This window comes from Gekko japonicus, unplaced genomic scaffold (genome assembly GCF_001447785.1).
Source record: "Gekko japonicus isolate JY-2015 unplaced genomic scaffold, Gekko_japonicus_V1.1 scaffold2257, whole genome shotgun sequence".
NCBI lineage: Eukaryota > Metazoa > Chordata > Lepidosauria > Squamata > Gekkonidae > Gekko > Gekko japonicus.
In genome coordinates this window covers 253,814-273,425 of record NW_015168723.1, presented here as the reverse complement: position 1 = coordinate 273,425, position 19,612 = coordinate 253,814, and the positions used below count along the sequence as shown (strand labels likewise).

Genomic DNA, 19,612 nt, shown 5'->3' with positions numbered 1-19,612 from the left:
GAAGAAGAAGAAGAAGAAGAAGAAGAAGAAGAAGAAGAAGAAGAAGAAGAAGAAGAAGAAGAAGAAGAAGAAGAAGAAGAAGAAGAAGAAGAAGAAGAAGAAAGGTTAAAGCGCTTAGGGCTCTTTAGCTTGGAGAAACGATGACTGAGGGGTGACATGATCGAGGTTTATAAGATTATGCATGGGAAAGAGCAGGTAGAGAAAGAGGTACTTTTCTCCCTTTCTCACAATACAAGAACTCGTGGGCACTCCATGAAACTGCTGAGCGGTCGGGTTAGAACCGATAAAAGGAAGTACTTTTTCAACCAAAGAGTAATAAACACATGGAATTCACTGCCACAGGAAGTGGTGGGTGCTACAAGCATGGACGGCTTCAAAAGGGAATTAGATAAGCATATGGAGCAGAGGTCCATCAGTGGCTATTAGCCACAAGGTATAGATAGGGGCTCTGGGGCAAGTGATGCTCTGTCTTCTTGGTGCTTGGGGGGGTCAACAGTGGGAGGGCTTCTAATGTCCTGGCCCCACTGGTGGACCTCCTGATGGCACTGGTATTTCTGGCCACTGTGTGACACAGAGTGTTGGACAGGATGGGCCTTTGGTCTGATCCAACATTGGCATCTCTTATGTTCTTATGTAAGAAGAAGAAGAAGAGGAGGAGGAGGAAGTTGGATTTATACCCTGCCCTTCATTACCTGAATGAATCTGAGCAGCTTACAATCCCTTCCCCTCCCCACAATAGACACCCTGTGAGGTAGGTGGGGCCGAGAGAGCTCTTTCAAGGACTGCTCTTGAGAGAACAGCTCTGAGAGAACCCAAGGTCACACCAGCAGCTGCATGTGGAGGAGTGGGGAATCAAACCTGGTTCTCCCAGATTAGAGTCCACATTCTTAACCCCTATTCTCTGTTCACATGATGTAGCCCTGTGGGTGTCTGCGTACGTGTTCCGTGTCTATCCCTCACACAGTGTGGAGAGAAACTGACATTCCCTTGGTACAAATGGGCAAGATATATGTTGTATCAACTTGTTGTGTTGCAGAGTGTTCCTTAAAAAACTGAAGCCTTATGTGAAGCCCGCAACCCTTTCGCCAAGCGACGCACCGATGCAAAACCCTGTCCCAACTCTGCCATCAAATCCCAACTGTGCACTGACGTTCCCGTTGTGCAAAAACGAGCACACGCTATGAACAGGCACATCGTGTTTCTGGATGAGATCGAAAGCCAGCTAGACCAAGCGTGTCTTTCCAGCTGCAGCTCCCTGATGCCTCTGGCAGTGCCTGGCATCCCAAGGTGCCCCTGCAGGGGCATGGCAGGTCGGGCACCCTGGATGCTGGAGCGTGGACAGGCAGGAGGAACCTGTCGGTGAGGGATGCTGCCTACAGTGGCTACGCCCATGCAGAGACGGGAGAGCGAAGGAAGACGAACAGAGAAAGTCAGAACAGGACGAACAGCATTCATGTCATGCTCAGCTGACGGTGGCGCAACGACCCTGGCTCAGTCGCTGCCTCTTCATTCATGAGCCTACAGCAACCAGACTGGCTCCCGGATTTAAATTTAACCCAGCGGGGTTGAGATGAGTCACCCCGTATTGTTAGCAGCCGCGTGGATACGAAGGGAAAGTTTCAGGTCAGAGGGCGGGGCATGAGGAAGCAAACACTCAAAAGAAACCGGGAGGGTTTCCAATGCTCCCTCTGAGTGCCGGAGTCTTGTGAGCAAGAGTTCTACTCTGTGAGCGACTGGCATTAAAGTTGAGAGCGAGCGATGTGGCTGCTGCATACATTAGGTTGCTCTGGAGCCCTCCTTCCTGAGCTGAGACAAAAATGTGTGCGCCGGAGGCTATGAAACTGTGAGCTAGCTCACACTGACTCAGCTTAGAGGGAACACTGACGGTGCCCCTCGATGCCCTGTGGATGGAAGTAGAGTTGAGTGAACAAAAAGCCTTTGGAACACGAGGAATGGCCACGCTGGATCAAACCCAGGTCTAGAATTCTGTTTCCAGTGGGAAACAACAGAATGCCCCAGAATGTTTGCAAACAGAAGTACAGTTGCCAACTCTGGGATGGGAAATGTCTGGGGATTTGGGGGGTGGAGCCTGGGGGCAGTGGGGTTTGAGCAGGGGAGGGACCTCAGCAGGATATAATACCATAGAGATGGCCCTCCAAAACTGCCGTTTTCTCCAGGGGACCTGATCTAAGTAGTCCGGATATCAGTTGAAAATCCAGGAGATCTCCAGGCCCCGCCTGGAGTTTGGCAACCCTAAGCAGTGCTCAGAGCTGTCACTTATCCCCATGATGTTGTTCCTGCCATTATATTCAGAGGTACATGGCATCCTTACAGAGGGGTCCCATGCAACGCTCCCTCTAAGCCGTGCAGTCTTGTGAGGGAAAATTCTACTTTATGAGCTGCTGGCATTAAAGCTGTGAGCGAGCGGTTTGGCTGCTGTATCAATTAGTCTGCTCTGGAGCCCTCCTTCCTGAGCTGAGATGAAAATGTGTGAGCCGGAGGCTAAAAAGCTACGAGCTAGCTCACAAGAACTCAGCTTAGAGGGAACACTGCGTCCCATGTTCAGGTATCTCAGCTGAAACCTGCCAACAGAGAGGTTGTCAGTTTGGTGTCGTGGTTAAGTGCGCGGACTCTAATCTTGGAGAACAGGGTTTGATTCCCCACGCCTCCACTCACAGCTGCTGGATGACCTTGGGCAAGCTGTAGCTCTGATAAGAGCTGTTCTTGAAATAGAGCAGTCTCTGTCAGAGCTCTCTCAGCCCCACCTCCCTCACAGGGTGTCTGTGGTGGGGAGGGGTGCAGGCAGAGTCTAATCTGGGAGAACTGGGCTTGATTCCCCACTCCTCCACTTGCAGCCAGCTGGATGACCTTGGGCAAGCCATAGTTCTGTCAGAGCTGTCCTTGAAAGGGCAGTTTCTGTCAGAGCTCTCTCATCCCTGCCTACCTCACAGGGTGTCTGTGGTGGGGAGGGGAAGGGATGGGAGTTTGTGAGCCGCTCTGAGACTTCTTCTTTTCTGCTGAATTTTTTTTTAAAGTAGCGGCACCCTGACTTGGATGTCCCAGGCTCATCTGATCTTGTCAGGCCTCAGAAGCTAAGCAGAGTCACCCTGGTCAATACTTGGGTGGGAGACCACCAAGGAAGTCCAGGGTTGCTGAGCAAAGACAGGCCATGGCAAACCATCTCTTGCCTTGGAAACCCTCCGACGTCACCATAAATTGGCTGCGACTTGATGGCAAAAGAAACAAAGAAAAGGTAGTGGCCAGGGGTTTTTTTGTAGAAAAAGCCCAGCAGGAACTCATTAGCATAATAGGCCACACCCAACAGCAGAAACTCAATAGCATATTGAGCCACAACCTGACCGCACAGCTCCTTAACACCAGAAGTGTGCTCATCCAGCCACACCCACCTTTTGCTTCTTATTCTGTTTACCTTGTTTGTTGTCAAAACCCAGGGCTTTTTCTGTAGCAGGAACTCCTTTGCATGTTAGGCTACACACCCCTAATGTAGCCAATCCGAATGAGTTTCTGCTGTTGGGTGTGGCCTATTATGCTAATGAGTTCCTGCTGGGCGTGGCCAACTCAGGAGCCACCCTGTGCGTTCCTGCCCAAAAATAGCCCTGGTAGTGGCTGTTCCTATAGATTTTGTTGCGTTCTGCTCTTTCTCCCTGGAACTCAGACCAGCACTGACTGGCCCGGTCACTCAGCGAGTCTCATGTCTGAGGTCAAGTCTAGACCTCTCCCTGTTCCTGGTGTGATCCTCAAACTGCTCTGACAGTGCAATCCTAAAAAGAATTACACCTTTCTAAGCCCACTGACGGGGCTGCAGTGGCTGAACTGCAGACCAGAAGGTGGGTAGTTCGGCAGTTCGAGACCCGAGTGCCGCATGATGGAGTGAGCCCCCGCCTCTGCCCCCAGCTCCTGCCAACCTAGCAGTTCGAAAGCAAGAAACTGCAAGTAGATTAATAGGTACCGCTTCGGTGGGAAGGTGACAGCATTCCGTGCACCTCGGCATCTAGTCATGCCAGCCACATGACCACGGAAACGTCTTCGGACAGCGCTGGCTCTTCGGCTTGGAAACGGAGATGAGCACCGCCCCCTAGTGTCGGATTCGACTGGCTTTCGAGCAAGGGAAACCTTTACCTTTAAGCCCACTAAAGTCGACTCTGTTTAGGAAGGCCCTGCGATTATTGTGTCTAGTGGCAGTGAGTGCCCTAGGTGAATGATGTCAACCCTGGGGCTATGACTCAGCAGCTGCATTGGGTGACCCTCCACTTAGCGTTATAAGAAAGGGAGAAAGTTTTATCTGAGTAGCATCTGGCTTGCACTCAGCCCGCACCAGGACTACAGATCTTGTTGTTCCCTGGCAGAGCGTGGCATCATCACAAACTAGACCCTGGGCGACGGCGACAAAAGTCTCTTTTGTTCCCCGGCTTGCGAGACAAAGATAGCGACTGTGTGGCTTCCACTGGCATCTGCAGTGGGTGGGGATGCCAGGCGGATCCCGGACTTTTCACAGAAGGGCGGGGAACGGGAACGATATTTCTTGCTGACCGGCTGGAATTTAGCTGTGTTCCCCCCCCCTCCCGGCGATGCCAGTCGGAGAGCAAGCAAATCCCTCGCTAATCGGGCAGGCCATGTGGAATGGTGCAGATCGGGGAGCAGGGACAATAAAACACCTGACATCACGGTTCCAGAGGGTTCAGCCGGGGCAAGGCCTGCTGCCGGACAGGGTATAAAACCCCGGCTCTCGCCTGGCGGGACCAGCACCGCTGCCCAGCGTCTCCTCTTGGACCGATCCAGATGGATATCACCGTTCACCATCCTCTCTTCCGCAGGCCCCTTGTGTCCGCCCTGTCGCCCAACCGCCTCTTCAGCCAGGCCTTCGGAGAACACCTCGTGGAAGCTGAGCTTTTCCCCAGCACCTCGGCGCTCAGCTCTTTCCTCTTGAGACCCTCCCTCTTAAGGCTCCCCACCTGGCTAGAGAGCAGATTCTCAGAGGTAACGTTCCTTGTTCCTGGTTAAACACACTTTAGCAGGTTCCCACCCCCAGCAGTCATGGACCCAGGACTACCGGTCACGGTCACAATCCCTGTCTTTATTGATTAATTAAGAGAGCCAGTTTGGTGTAGTGGTTAAGCGTGCGGACTCTAATCTGGGAGGACCGGGTTTGATTCCCCACTCCTCCACTTGCAGCTGCTGGTGTGACCTTGGATCAGTCACAGTTCTCTCAGAGCTGTTCTCTCAAGGACAGTTCTGGAAAGAGCTCTCTCGGCCCCACCTACCTCACAGGGTCTCTGTTGCGGGGAGGGGAGGGGAAAGGAGATTGTAAACCACTCTGAGACTCCTTCGGGTAGTGAAGGGCGGGGTATAAACCCAATCTCTTCCCTTCTTCTTAATTAAGAGCCAGTTTGGTGTAGTGGTTAAGTGCGCGGACTCTAACCTGGGAGAACCGGGTTTGATTCCCCACTCCTCCACATGCAGCTGCTGGTGTGACCTTGGATCAGTCACAGTTCTCTCAGAGCTGTTCTCTCAAGGACAGTTCTGGAAAGAGCTCTCTCGGCCCCGCCTACCTCACAGGGTGTCTGTTGTGGCGAAGGGAAGGGAAAGGAGATTGTAAGCCACTCTGAGACTCCTTCGGATAGTGAAGGGTGGGGTATGAATCCAATCTCTTCTTTTTCTTAATTAATCCTTCTTGACCTCTTTAACAACTGATTTGTTGGATTTTTAGATCAAGGTTAAGGTAAGAATCTGTGATGTTAACGTGGCTGTAAAAGAGAGAAGCAATACTGTGTTGTGGGGAGGGTGTTGGTCGAGGATCTGGGAGACGCAGGTTCGAATCCACACTGGTGCCATGGAAGCTCGCTGGGTGATCTTGGGCCAGTCACACCCTCTCCACCTAACCTGCCTCGCAGGGATGTTGTGAAAATAAACTGGAAGAGAGCAGAGTGATGTCAGCTACTTGGGGTGCCCACTGGGGAAAAAGGTGGAGAATTCAGATGAACAAAGTTCAGTGAATAAATAGATTTTAAAAAATTAAAATGACAAAATCAACCTACAAAAATTGGTAACAATAAGCGCCATCTGCATTCCCTCTTTTCATGGCTACTAAAAGCAACTCTTTCCACCAGCAGTAATGAGAACTGTTTTTAGACTGGAACTGGAGCCCTATGAACACAGGCAAGAACCAAAAGGCGAAAAAGAGCCATTTCAAGTTTGTAGGGAGAGTCAGCCTTCAAATGACAGACCCAGGAAATGAAAGCAAAAATCGAGTTCCAGAATTGCTTGTGGAAAAGGCCTTACCTTGGGCCTAATTTCCGCACTGGGAAACCGAACGAGCCCATTGAAATGAGTGGGCGCTGCACGAGAGGGTTTGTTTCAATGGTACAAGAGAACTTCTGAGGGGATCGGGTCCGCCACATCTGAAAGACGGCCAGGTTAAAGTTGAAGCAGGTTTCCAAAGTGGGATGACGCCACAGTCTTGGAAACACAACAAGTATCCTCAGGGCTTTTTTTTTAGAAAAAGCCCAGCAGGAACTCATTAGCATAACAGGCCACACCCACAGCAGAAATCCATTAGCATATTAGGCCACACCCCTGACAGCACAGCTCATTGGCATATTAGGCCACACCCTCATGTTGCCAGAAGTGTGCTCATCCAGCCACACCCACCTTTTGCTTCTTATTGTTTACCTTCTTTGTTGTCCAAACCCAGGGCTTTTTTGTAGCAGGAACTCCTTTGCATGTTAGGCCACACACCCCTAATGTAGCCAATCCTAATGAGTTTCTGCTGTTGGGTGTGGCCTATTATGCTAATGTGTTCCTGCTGGGTGTGGCCAACTTGGAAGCCAGCCGGAACTCCGTTCCTGTGCGTTCCTGCCCAAAAATAGCCCTGAAGAGGGCAGTTGACTGTCTACCTGTTTATTATGTCAGATCCCAAACACAGAGGGCAGTTGACTGTCTACCTGTTTATTATGTCAGACCAGCGGTGCATCCAATTCAGCATTCACACAGTGGCCAATTGGATGCCCCTACAAGGCCCGCCAGCAAGGCTGATCAGAGGCCAGAACCGGCCCCTCTTATTGCCCCGTGGTAAATGGTGGTCAGCGGGTTGCTTCCTCTGAAAGTGGAGGTTCAGGCAGATGGCCTTGTCTCGTTCTCTTTTAAAGCCAGCAAAATTAGTGGCCACGATGGTGAAGACATTAATTGTTCGTGCAGTATTGCCTTCATTACTCTCTCTGTGACTGCGGTTTCCTTCCCCACAGACCGCTTTTCTATTTTTGCATTACGGTGCTTGCTTCTTATGATCTGCATCTTGCCCCATGGGTTTTTATGTCCAATGACGGCTGATTTGCAGAGGGTAAGGCATACGTTGTTGCACTTGCCTGCTGAGAAATTCATCCTATTATTTCCACATTTCTATTTAGAGACTTGGCTTGTGGAGTGCTTACTCCCCAGGGCAGATACTCTGCCGAACTTCTTCTGTCTTGAGTTTCCGTTCAGGCACACAACCCAGGTGTGGTGCTGGTACGGAGAAGCCGTCACACGCAAGCCAGGATGTTTGGTTTGGGTGATGGCGGCAATGTTCCCTCTAAGCTGTGGAGTCCCATGAGCCAAAATCCTATTTTGTGAGCGACAGGCATTAAAGTTGTGAGCAGGTGATTTGGCTACTGCATCAATTAGTTGGCTCTGTAGCCCTCCTTCCTGAGCTAAGACAAAAATGTGTGAGCTGGAGGCAAAAAAACTGTGAGCTAGCTCACACTAACTCAGCTTAGAGGGAACACTGGTGATGGGCCGGACCTTCATTTTGGGGATGAGGAACAGCCAGTTCCTGGGTCCCCAGCCTTTTTCAGCCTGCGGGCACTCTTGCAATTCTGACACGAGACGGTGGGCACAGCCACAAAATGGCTCTCACAAAATGGCTGCCCCAGGTGGAGGCAGTCACAAAATGGCTGCCCTGGCTTACCTTTAGCCACACAGTGAAGATCCTTGTGCTGTGGTGGCAGCCAATCAAATCTTCAGTGGCCAATCAGAAGCTCTGCTGGGCAACTGGCCAAAGACCCAACAGACCCCAACCATTTTCTAAAAACACTTCACAAGCATGGCACCCAGGGGCACTACAATGGGGACTCCTAAGCTAGAGGTCTATTCTGAGCTCTAAGTTTATCAACAGGACCATGTGGCTCAGTGGCAGAGCGTCTGCTTGGTATGCAGAACGTCCCTGGTTCAATTCCCGGCATCTCCAATTAAAAAGGACCAGGCGGTAGGAGATGTGAAAGGCCTCTCTGCCTGAGACCCTGGAGAGCTGCTGCCAGTCTGTAAGACAGAAACTCCGTCACGGGCAGTGTTCCCTCTAAGCTGAGGATTCAGTATAAGGCAGCTTCATGTGTTCCTGTGTCATGTGTTCTCCGTGGCTTACACTGAAAAATTTTGGGGCTGCCATATTCTGAACACCCTGTGGACAGACATCTTAGTCAGGCATTCTCCTCATTTTGCTACATCCAGGACACACAAAGCTGCCTTCTAGTGGTGTTGGTCTATCGCAGTGGTTCTCAACCTTCCTAATGCCGCGACCCTTTAATACAGTTCCTCATGTTGTGGTGACCCCCAACCATAAAATTATTTTCGTTGCTATCATAAGACCATCGGAAATTTGTGTTTTCCGATGGTCTTAGGCGACCCCTGTGAAAGGGTCATTTGACCCCCAAAGGGGTCGCGACCCACAGGTTGAGAACCGCTGGCCTATCGAGATCAACATTGGCTACTCAGCAGCTCTCCAGTATGCACTACCAGGAACTCCATCTTGGGTAGACCCAGTTCCGTAACTATTTGTTTGACGTCTGACGCCCAGCTGTTGTGAGCGTTTCAACACACATGAAACGTTTTTTTTATCAGTACGATTGCCCTAACCAGACTGTTTTGTCAGCAGATGCGACTGGATAAGGACAAGTTCTCTGTAAATGTGGACGTGAAGCATTTCTCTCCCGAGGAGTTAAAAGTCAAGGTTCTTGGAGATATGATCGAAGTCCATGGGAAACACGAGGAACGACAGGTCAGTGGGGGTCGAGGCTCTAGGCCGGGAGGTGGGGGCGAGGGCGGGAGGAAAAGCAGAGCAGAGCCTTTTGAAACAAGGATGCCCATCAAAGACGGAGATGTCGGCACTGCTCTGTTATCCCTTGCTTGTAAGGGCCTTGAGAGCCAGTTTGGTGTCGTGGTGAAGTGCAGGCGGACTCTAATCTGGGAGAACCGGGTTTGATTCCCCCACTCCTTCGCTTGCACCTGGCTGGATGACCTTGGGCAAGCCGTAGTTCTGATAAGAGCTGTTCCTGGAAAAGAGCAGTTTCTGTCCAGAGCTCTCTCAGCCCCACCTACCTCGCAGGGTGTCTGTTGTGGGGAGGGGGAAGGGAAAGGAGTCTGTAAGCCGCTCTGAGACTCCTCTGGGTAGTGAAGGGCGGGGTATAAATCCAATCTCTTCTTCTTCTTCGTAAGCCTGGTTCACACAAGCAGGAGAAAGAGGGGGTAGAACACTGAGGAACACACTGTGCCTCTTCAGACTGCAGACAGAGGGGTATGGGGAATCGCACGTCGCCACACTCCCCTCTGTTGAAACCCCCCTGCAAAGCGAACAACAGCGCAGCAGACAAAACTCTCTCTTGCGCTAGATTCTCACTTGCAGGGACCAACGCTCCCTCCAAGCTGTGGAGTCTTGTGAGCAAAAATTCTACTTTGTGAGCTACCGGCCTTAAAGCTGTGAGCGAGCGATTTGGCTACCGCATGAATTAGTTTGCTCTAGAGCCATCTGTCCTGAGCGGAGACAAAAATGTGTGAGCCGGAGGCTAGAAAAACTGTGAGCTAGCGCACACTAACTCCGTTTCGAGGGAACCCTGGCAGGGACCTTTAGAAGAGAAGGAACCTTCGAAGTTGTAATCCACCATCTGCTGTGGTTTCGTTTGGGTTGCCACTTCTGGGAAGGAAAATACCTGATTTGGGGGGTGGGGGTGTGGATGTTGGGGAGGAGAAAGAGCTCAGCTGGTATAATACCACACAGTCCCCCTGCCAAAGTTGCCATTTTCTCCAGGGAAACTGATCTCTATAGGTTGGACGGCTTCAAAAGGGAATTAGATAAGCATATGGAGCAGAGGTCCATCAGTGGCTATTAGCCACAAGGTATAGATAGGGACTCTGGGGCAAGTGATGCTCTGTCTTCTTGGTGCTTGGGGGGGGTCAACAGTGGGAGGGCTTCTAGTGTCCTGGCCCCACTGGTGGACCTCCTGATGGCCCCTGGTATTTCTGGCCACTGTGTGACACAGAGTGTTGGACTGGATGGGCCTTTGGCCTGATCCAACATTGGCATCTCTTATATTCTTATGGAGGTCAGTTGTAATTTGGGAGTTCTGCAGGCCCCACCTGGTTTCTCCCCATCGCAAAAGCCATGTGTCAGGTCCAATGCTCCCTCTAAGCCGTGGACTCTTGTGAGCAAAAATTCTACTTTGTGAACCACTGGCATGAAAGTTGTGAGCCAGCGATTTGGCTGCTGCATAAACTAGTTTGCTCTCCAACCCTCCTTCGTGCGCTAAGACAAAAATGTGAGAGCCGGAGGCTAAAAAATTGTGAGCTTAGGGGGAACACTGGTCTGGTCCTGTGTCTGCAGGCTGCGGACTGGGTGCAGATGAGTCCTCCAGTACTTTTTTGCTAGGGAGGTTCACAGTGGCCTCCGATAATGCGGGAGGAGGGGGGGCTGGCAGACACGTGAATCCCTCTCTCCTGCTCGCGGGTTCCCTGTTGCTCTCCCTAGCCCTCTGGGTCTCTCCCAGAAGCTTTTCCTCCCTGGCCAGCTGTAATCCAGCCGCAAGCCTGGGAGACGCTGGCAAGGCCTCCCTGAGCCGCAAGACGCTTTTAACTGCTTTTTCTTTTGACAACCCTCTGGCTCCCTTCAAGGTCTGTGAGTGCAGGGGTGGGGCTGGGACCTTCACACCAGGACACCGTGGCTCAGTGGTGCAGCATCATCTTGGCATGCAGAAAGTCCTAGGTTCAATCCCTGGCATCTCCAGTTTTTTTTAGAAAATCTGGCACTAGGTGATGCGCAAGACCCCTGCCTGGAGAACTGCTGCCAGTCTGAGTAACAACACTGACTTTGACACACATCAACACATGGGATTCACTGCCGCAGGAGGTGGTGGCAGCTACAAGCATGGACGGCTTGTAGATAAACATATGGAGCAGAGGTCCATCAGTGGCGATTAGCCACAAGTAGGGAACACACACAAAATGTTTTTTTTATCAGTACGATTGCCCTAACCAGACTGTTTTGTCAGCAGATGCGACTGGATAAGGACAAATTCTCTGTAAATGTGGACGTGAAGCATTTCTCTCCCGAGGAGTTAAAAGTCAAGGTTCTTGGAGATATGATCGAAGTCCATGGGAAACACGAGGAACGACAGGTCAGTGGGGGTCGAGGCTCTAGGCCCGGAGGTAAAAGCAGAGCAGAGCCTTTTGAAACAAGGATGCCCATCAAAGACGGAGATGTCGGCACTGCTCTGTTATCCCTTGCTTGTAAGGGCCTTGAGAGCCAGTTTGGTGTCGTGGTGAAGTGCAGGCAGACTCTAATCTGGGAGAACCGGGTTTGATTCCCCCACTCCTCCACTTGCACCTGGCTGGATGACCTTGGGCAAGCCATAGTTCTGTCAGAGCTGTTTCTTGAAAAACAGCAGTTTCTGTCAGAGCTCTCTCAGCCCCACCCACCTCACAGGGTGTCTGCTGTGGGGAAGGGAAGGGAAAGGAGTCTGTAATCCGCTTCTAGAGTCCTGGCCCCACTGCTGGACCTCCTGATGGCCCCTGGTGTTTTTGGCCCCTGTGTGACAGAGTGTTGGACTGGATGGGCCATTGGCCTGACCCAACACTGGCTTCTTATGTTCTTATGATGGATTGATGGTCTGATTTGGCATAAGGCAGCTTCATGTGTTCATGGTTGGAGAATACACGCGGCTAGATGGGTATGGGATTGGTCAGTGCTTGCGTGGCAGGAATTCTGTGTACACCGTCTTGGAAAACCACAAAATGACACATTTGGTTTAACTGTCTCCCCCCCCCAACAAGGATGAACAAGGCTTCGTAGCCAGAGAGTTCAACAGGAAATACAAGATCCCAGGTGATGTGGATCCCCTCTCCATCACTTCCTCCCTCTCTTCTGATGGTGTCCTGACGGTGAATGGACCAAGAAAACCAACGGAGATGCCGGAGCGCACCATCGCCATCACCCGGGAGGAAAAACCTGCCCTAGCGGGCGGACAAAGGAAGTAAACAGCTCATTGAGACCCACTCTTTTATATCCAAGAAAGCCTTTCTGTCTGTACGCAGCAAGCAGTCCCACCGACCGGCTGCTCTTATTTATTTGTGCTAAGATCCGCAGATGAGCTTGTTTACTGACAAATAAACCAATGTATAAGCACCTGCTGGCCTCTTCCTTCAGCGTTAGGGGCTGGCCTCGTCAAAGGGGCAAGGTGGTCTCCAACATTATGCACGGTGGGAAGACAGCAGATAGAAACTTTTCTCCTTCTCCCATAATACCAGATCACCCCATGAAACTGACTGGCAGCAGATTCAGGACAGGCAAAAGGAAATGCTAATTCATACCATGGGCACAGCTGACTTGCGGAACTTAGGGCCACGAGATGGGGTGGTGGAAAGGTGCTTTAGATGGGCTGCAAAGGGGCTTAGATTTATGGCGGAGAGATCTAACGTTGGCTATTGGCCATGGTAGCTAAATGGGTCCTCTGGGTTCAGAAGCAGAAAACCTCTGATCGTCAAATGCTGGGGAATAGTTGTAAGTGAGGGATATCGCCTTCGGTGTGGCATCTGACGGGTCAAAGCTGGAAACGGGATGCTGGGTTAGATGAAGCGTTGGTCTGAACCAGCATGGCTAATTCAATATTCCTCTGAATAACTCTGAGTGACTGAGCAAGCACAGGGTTCCATTCACTTACCACAGACAGCCAAACATTTTATTTAAAAAATCCAGGTTCTTCGACCGTTGGCTGCAAAACTAAACAGAATTTAATAGCCAGTAAGCTAGGATGTCAAACAGTTTTTCACAGATAGAAAAAGAGCAGTAGAGGCATTGGGTCACAATTGCTAGTGAGAATCTTCTTTCCACTTGGGGGGGGCACTTCCTTTTAATGACAACCGCAGTCTGTGATGCTGCACAGCAGCCTAGCCTTGGGTGGGTGGGGAGTAATCGGGTCACGTGAGCAGGGCGTTCCAAACCAGGTGTCTTGAGGCCTCTCCCCATGCTTACTGCTTCGGCTGAGTCTCTTCTGGCTCCTTGGGCGTCTCTTCAACCACCAGGGAGGGTCCCTTGCCACGTGGGGTCTCATAGTCTATCATGTAGCATGACCGAGCAGTTCGCTTGACCGGAGGAGGCTCCAGCTCTGGCTGGTGTCCAGGGAACCAGTGAGGTTCTCGTATAACTCCTAAGAGCAGGGAAACGCAAGGGGTAAGCACACGCTGCGGGCTAACTAGGTAAAAGGCAACTGCTGCCTTAGCTTCTAGTAAGCTGAAGTCCCGAGATCATGCAACTGCAATTTACAAAAAGCCAAACAGGCCGTCCTGCTGGACCACAAGAGCATTTGGGGGGGGGGGGCGCGAACCAGCTGATACTGGTTATTCACCTCTTTAGGTGTATGGGCAGTTGTTGGTTTTGCTCAGCTGAAGGTAGGCAGCACCTGCACATCTTGTATCTGCCTCAGATTTGGGTTTTTCAGGTATCAAAGAGAACAGGAAGGGGGTTTGACTTCAGCTAGAATCTACAAAAACACTACAAAGTACTGAGCAAGCTCCTATGTCCACAGAACCCTTCTTCGGACTGGATGTTAGACAAGAAGGGGGGGGACAGGAAGTAGGTGTAGCTGGACATGATGTTAAAAGTCCCAGTTTGAAGTTGGTAGGGATCTGATGACGGGAGTGGAGACGGTGGCCCATTCTGCGTCTAGCATTTGCTCTGCCGTTTTACCAAACCCATGTTGGAACAGAAATCCCCCTCTACGTTGCTTTCACTTTGTTTGATCTCTTGGTTTTATGGTAGCCGTATGGATAGATTTATGGCTGTTTTATGGCCGTTGGGGGGGTGATTCTGCAGTCAGTACGGCATTGGCCTGGGATAACTGAATGTGGTTTTGAGCTGCATCTTTTTCTGTTCCAGTGTGGGTTTGGTAAGACAACGGAGTGAATGCTAGATGCAGACTGGGCCACTGTTCAGAAGATTTAAAGTGCTATCTTGCGTGGAGTAACACCCTTCTAAGTCCACTAAAACCAGTGGGCTTAGGAGGACGTCTCTGTGTCTAGGATTGCACGTATGGGCAAAAAAGATGTCATTGCACCAAAGGCTACAGGAAGAAAGAAGTCTTGGCTGGTCTCCCTTTGAACACCTAAAAACCTGCCATTATTCAGAGAATACCCATTTTCTGCTTTTCGTACCATGCACTCTCTCTTGTGCGCTGGTATCCATCAGTCACTAAACAGAAGGTTCAGGTTCAGTGGCACCTGAAAGACCAACAAGATCTCCCCAGGGGACAAACTTTCCAGAGACAGAGCCCCCCTTGTCAAATACAAGAAGGAAGGGAGACCCCACCTTCTCCAAGGCTCCCTCTAAGCTATGGAGTCCTCTGAGCAAAAATTCTACTTTGTGAGCTACCGGCATTAAAGCTATGAGCGAGCGATTTGGCTACTGCATAAATTAGTTTGCTCTGGAGCCACCCTTCCGGAGCTAAGACAAAAAAATGTGTGAGCCGGAGGCTAAAAAATTGTGAGCTAGTTCACACAGACTCAGCTTAGACGGAACACTGCTTCTGACTGGGGTATAAGACCTCAGTGGTCTCCGGATGATGATCCCTTTTCTCCCTTTCTCACAATACAAGAACTCCTTGTGGGCACTCAATGAAATTGCTGAGCAGTCGGGTTAGAACGGATAAAAGGAAGTCCTTCTTCACCCAAAGAGGGATGAACACGTGGGATTCACTGCCACAGGAGGTGGTGGAGGCTACAAGCATGGACAGCTTCAAGAGGGAACTGGATAAACATATGGAGCAGAAATCCATCTGTGGCTATTAGCCACAAGGTATAGAGAGGAACTCTCAGTCTGGGGCAAGGGATGCTCTGTCTTCTTGGTGCTGGGGGGCAACAGTGGGAGGGCTTCTAGTGTCCTGGCCGCACTGCTCGACCTCCTGATGGCACCTGGTATTTTTGGCCACTGTGTGACACAAGAGTGTTGGACTGGATGGGCCATTGGCCTGATCCAACACTGGCTTCTCTTATGTTCTTATGAAGGGAGCTTTGACTCTTAAAAGCTTGTCCCCTGGAGATCTTTTAGGTGCTACTGAATTAAAATCTTGCTCTCCTACTGCAGATCAACACGGCCTCCCACCTGAAACTTACTAAATAGACACAACGCTCCTGAATAACTGACAGTTTGGAGGCGGCGTAACAGAGAAGTGGAGATCGAATAAGTTCCCTGGTACATCTGGCTGCATCCCATTGGGGGGTTAGTCTTATTGTTCTACAACCTCTTTTTAGGGCATCGCACTTTGATCCCTTGGCTCTTTGTTGGTATCACCAGTGTTCCCTCTAAACTGAGTTAGTGTGAGCTAGCTCACTGTTGTTTAGCCTCTGGCTCCCACATTTTTGTCTTAGCTCAGGAAGGAGGGCTCCAGAGCAAACTCATTTATGCAGCAGCCAAATTGCTTGCTCACAACTTTAATGCCGGTATCTCACAAAGTAGAATTTTTGCTCACAGGACTCCAAAGATTAGAGGGAGCATTGGATGTCACTGATTTACTGCATTGTAGCCCACCTCGGGAGTCCTTGGGGCACATCAGATTTTCCTCTGCAACCTGGAAGATACACTGCTTTGCATTCTCTGATTTGAGCTAATCTATTGAGAATATTTATCTATTTTAAAAGGTTGCAACCTGTCCCGCCCCCAAAGGGTTCCAATACATTCGGGGGGCAGAAGATTCAGCAATGAGGGAGGGAGCAGATGGGCATTTGGGTCCCCCCCTCCCCCTTTGAGTTCTCCACCCGCGTTTCGGTTTTGGACACCTACTTCTTGTACTGTGAGGCATTTCCTTGGAATAAGCCACTGAGTAGGTGGACTCGAAGTAGTGGCCGAACTGAAAGGGAAGTCCAGATTTAGTGCCGTTTGACTAAGAAACTATCTAAATTAAATCATGTTGATTCTTCAATAGACAGAATATCCCCATCAACAATATCTCCATCAACAAACAACAGAGAGAGTGGAATAATCAGCTATGGAGAAAGCACTGAATCCACATTGCGTGTTTATTTAACTCTTCCTCTGAATAGCTCAGAGCAGCACAGGCGAGTCTCCCCTTTTCCATTTTATCCTCACAACAACCTGGTGAGGTCGGTTAGGCTGAGAGAGAGCGTGGCTGGCCAAAGGTCACCCACAAAGCTTCCTGGCTGATTTGAACCCAGCTCTTCCCGGTCCTAGCCCCTAACCCTAACCCTCAGGAGGTCCATCAGTGGCTATTAGCCACAAGGTATAGATAGGAACTCTCAGGCTGGGGCAAGGGATGCTCTGTATTCTTGGTGCTGGGGGGGGCAACAGTGGGAGGGCTTCTAGTGTCCTGGCCACACTGCTGGACCTCCTGATGGCACCTGGTCTTTTTGGCCACTGTGTGACAGAGTGTTGGACTGGAGGGGCCACTGGCCTGACCCAACATTGGCTTCTCTTATGTTCTTATAAGGTGCTATGTAAGGTAGGATGACCAGAACTGTTCTAATCAACCACCGTAGAGTCAGCGCTCGCTGTACGGCTGGTAATTGGCTCCTGTGTCCATCATTCCTCCATATAAGCAAGGATATTAAGACAGGCGGCCAGGGTGGATTTAAGGGCCTAGCTTACTCAGTTGATGTTATCCCGTCTGCTCGAACGCTTGGCGGAAGAGCTCCGTCTTGCAGGCCCTGTGGAATTGTGGTAGAGTGTTGGACTAGGATCCAAGAGACCCAGGTTTGAATCCCCACTCTGGCAGGAAAGCTTGCTGGGTGGATTTAAGGGCCTAGCTTACTCAGTTGATGTTATCCCGTCTGCTCGAACGCTTGGCGGAAGAGCTCCGTCTTGCAGGCCCTGTGGAATTGTGGTAGAGTGTTGGACTAGGATCCAAGAGACCCAGGTCTGAATCCCCACTCTGGCAGGAAAGCTTGCTGGGTGACCTGAGGCCAGGCACGCCCTCTCTGCCTGATCCACTTCACAGGGTTGTTGTGAGGCTAAAATGGAGAACGATGCACGGCACTTTGGATCCCCATTGGGGGGAAAAGGCAGAGTTCAATGCAGAAAAATCATATACGTTTCAAAGCTGAAAGCGACTTGCCCAAGATTGCACTGAGCATCCTGGAGGACCCAGTATCTGAACCCAGGTCTTCCCAGTCCAGTGTCGACAACCTGTCTCCTTATTAGCTCTCTCAAGGGTGTGCTTTAATCATCCACCACATTAGAAAAGAAATTAAATGTGAAATGCTAGAGGATGACGCATTCCAGCCCCCCCCCCCTTTGCAAGCTTAGGAGCCTGGTGGTTGGATGCTCTTACCTGGGAAGGGAGAGGTTTGGGCTGCAGAACTCTCCGGATGTCGTAACGGTCCTGATTCCAGTTACCCAGCAGAGTTTTGTTCGAGTAAGAGTCCTCGTTGGTGGTGCACCTCCAGCCATACTGGGAGAACTTGGACGTGCTGTTCCAGTCTGCCCACACTTCCCCGTGGCCGTTGGCGTGTAAGAGACAGCCATGGCGAGGGTTAAAGAAGCAAGAGAGGGACATGACCTACGGAGAAAATGGGAAAGGGGTGAACTCCAGGTGAACTGGAGATCCGTTGTAATCCTGGGAGCTCTCCGGCCACCACCTGGAGACTGGCAACCCTAAACTAGTCTGATGAGGACTGAACATGCTTCAAGAAGAATGCTGAGATGAACTCAGAGGCAAGGAAGAGGAAAGCTGCCCAAGCCCTGAATTAAAAAAAAAAATACTCCCTCGAATGGAGTGATGCTTGTTGCCCTCCGGATTTTGAGAGCAACTGAGGGACAAAAAGTGTGCAAGCCCCCTGGGGAAATGGCCTCCACAGGTTTAGCAATCCCAAACCCTTCGGGGTACCAACCACAGCATCAGTTCTGACCTAGGCGGTTTGTTATCTCTGTGTCATTCCTGCTCAGCCACACATTTCAGATTCGAGAAAAGTGCTGAGCACGACATGTTGACACAATGGAACCGTCAGTGTCCCTTTAGGACAGTGCCCAGAATCTCTTCAGTGTGAGTGACCCCAGTTCACGATAAGAATACCCTCTCATATCTGCAAGTCCATTGTTTTCTGAGTACAAGGAACAGAGGATTATAGTGTTACGTGGGAGACGGCACGGCAGAGGGACTAAGCAGTGATGGCGAACCTTTTAGAGACCCAAGTGCCCAAACTGCGACCCAAAACCCACCTATTTATCGCAAAGTGCCAACACGGCAATTTAACCTGAACACTGAGGTTTTACTTTAGAAAAAACAACTCATACATTAACTTAAGATGATCCAAACAAAGTAAGGAAAGCAATCCCAAATGCTTTCATTTACTTAAAATTATTTGGCAGAGAATTCGACACTTTAATGATGGTCTGGGCTTGGCTGGGGCGATGGCATGTGTGCTTGCAGAGAGGGCTCTGAGTGCCACCTCTGGCACCCGTGCCATAGGTTCGCCACTACTGGACTAAGGGAATAAGTGGCGGTCCAGGAGGCTACTTGCCAGTTAAAACCCCATCTCAGTTGCAAACTCACGAGGAGGACAGACGAACCTCACCCGCCACCCGCTATCTAGAAATAATGATAGTGGCCTACCTTACTGGGGTGCTGTGAGGATTACAACACAAAGTAGGTGACGTGCTTGGAAAACAGAAAGCACTGCACAGGTTTACATTAAGGAGGAGATTAATTTTCTCTTGCGCCAATGCTAAGCACTGATATAAAAGAATTTCTATCGTGAAGAACGCTACTTATTTATTTATTTATTTATCCTTAGATTTGTATCCCGCCCTACCCCCAAAGGCTCAGGGCGGCTAACAAGGGCACAAAGGGCCAAGATTAAAACCATAAAAACACTCTGTTTCAACCTAATAAATGCTTAAAATGGAGGGGAGAGTGAAAAATGGAAGGGGGAATGCAGAAAAGTGTCCTCAAAACAAACCACGGCATTGCTCATAAGCACCCTATCGGGGTCCAATGGCTGAAGACCATTCCAGGCTGAGTCCAGGGGCACCTTCAACGCTAACAGAGTTTTATTCTGGGTATAAGCTTTCATGTGCACATCCACTGTTTCCGGTATCTGAACAAGTGTGTGCGCACACGAAAGCTATACCCAGGCCCTGGTCACACGGGCCGGATATCACGCGCGGGGGGGAGGAGGCGTGGCTAATTGCCCAGGGACAGTTTCATGCGTGATTACATGATTAGACGCGCCGGCGGCACACCACGGGTCCTTCCCTGGGCGCTGGCGGGTAAACGAGGGACCGGAGGGGAATGCCGCGCTCCGGCGCGATCACACCACAGGCGTCTGGAGGCAGCCCGTGGCAAAC

The 19,612-nt window shown here is 50.6% G+C and overlaps 2 protein-coding genes across 3 annotated transcripts in view; one reads left to right on the top strand and one right to left on the bottom strand.

Annotated features, from left to right (window-relative positions):
• The first annotated feature begins 4,590 nt into the window (after positions 1 to 4,590).
• On the top strand, positions 4,591 to 12,415 carry CRYAB (crystallin alpha B). Of its 2 annotated transcripts, none has more exons than XM_015415589.1 (3): positions 4,591 to 4,998; positions 11,316 to 11,438; positions 12,094 to 12,415. In XM_015415589.1, exons 1-3 carry the CDS (start codon positions 4,801 to 4,803, stop codon positions 12,295 to 12,297), a joined length of 525 nt encoding a protein of 174 aa, XP_015271075.1. In that variant the 5' UTR covers positions 4,591 to 4,800; the 3' UTR covers positions 12,298 to 12,415. The 2 variants fall into 2 exon arrangements, with proteins under 2 accessions (XP_015271075.1, XP_015271074.1); XM_015415588.1 differs by lacking the exon at positions 11,316 to 11,438 and adding an exon at positions 8,927 to 9,049.
• Positions 12,416 to 13,122: 707 nt separating this feature from the next.
• LOC107114152 (chromosome unknown open reading frame, human C11orf1) overlaps positions 13,123 to 19,612 on the bottom strand; it is a 10,607-nt gene continuing 4,117 nt past the window's right edge. Inside the window, exons 2-4 of the mRNA XM_015415592.1 lie at positions 17,598 to 17,825; positions 16,094 to 16,160; positions 13,123 to 13,466 (exon numbers count right to left, since the gene is read on the bottom strand). Coding sequence (XP_015271078.1) covers positions 13,288 to 13,466; positions 16,094 to 16,160; positions 17,598 to 17,822 — 471 coding nt within the window. The 5' untranslated portion in view covers positions 17,823 to 17,825 and the 3' untranslated portion in view covers positions 13,123 to 13,287. The remainder of the gene's footprint in view (positions 13,467 to 16,093; positions 16,161 to 17,597; positions 17,826 to 19,612) is intronic.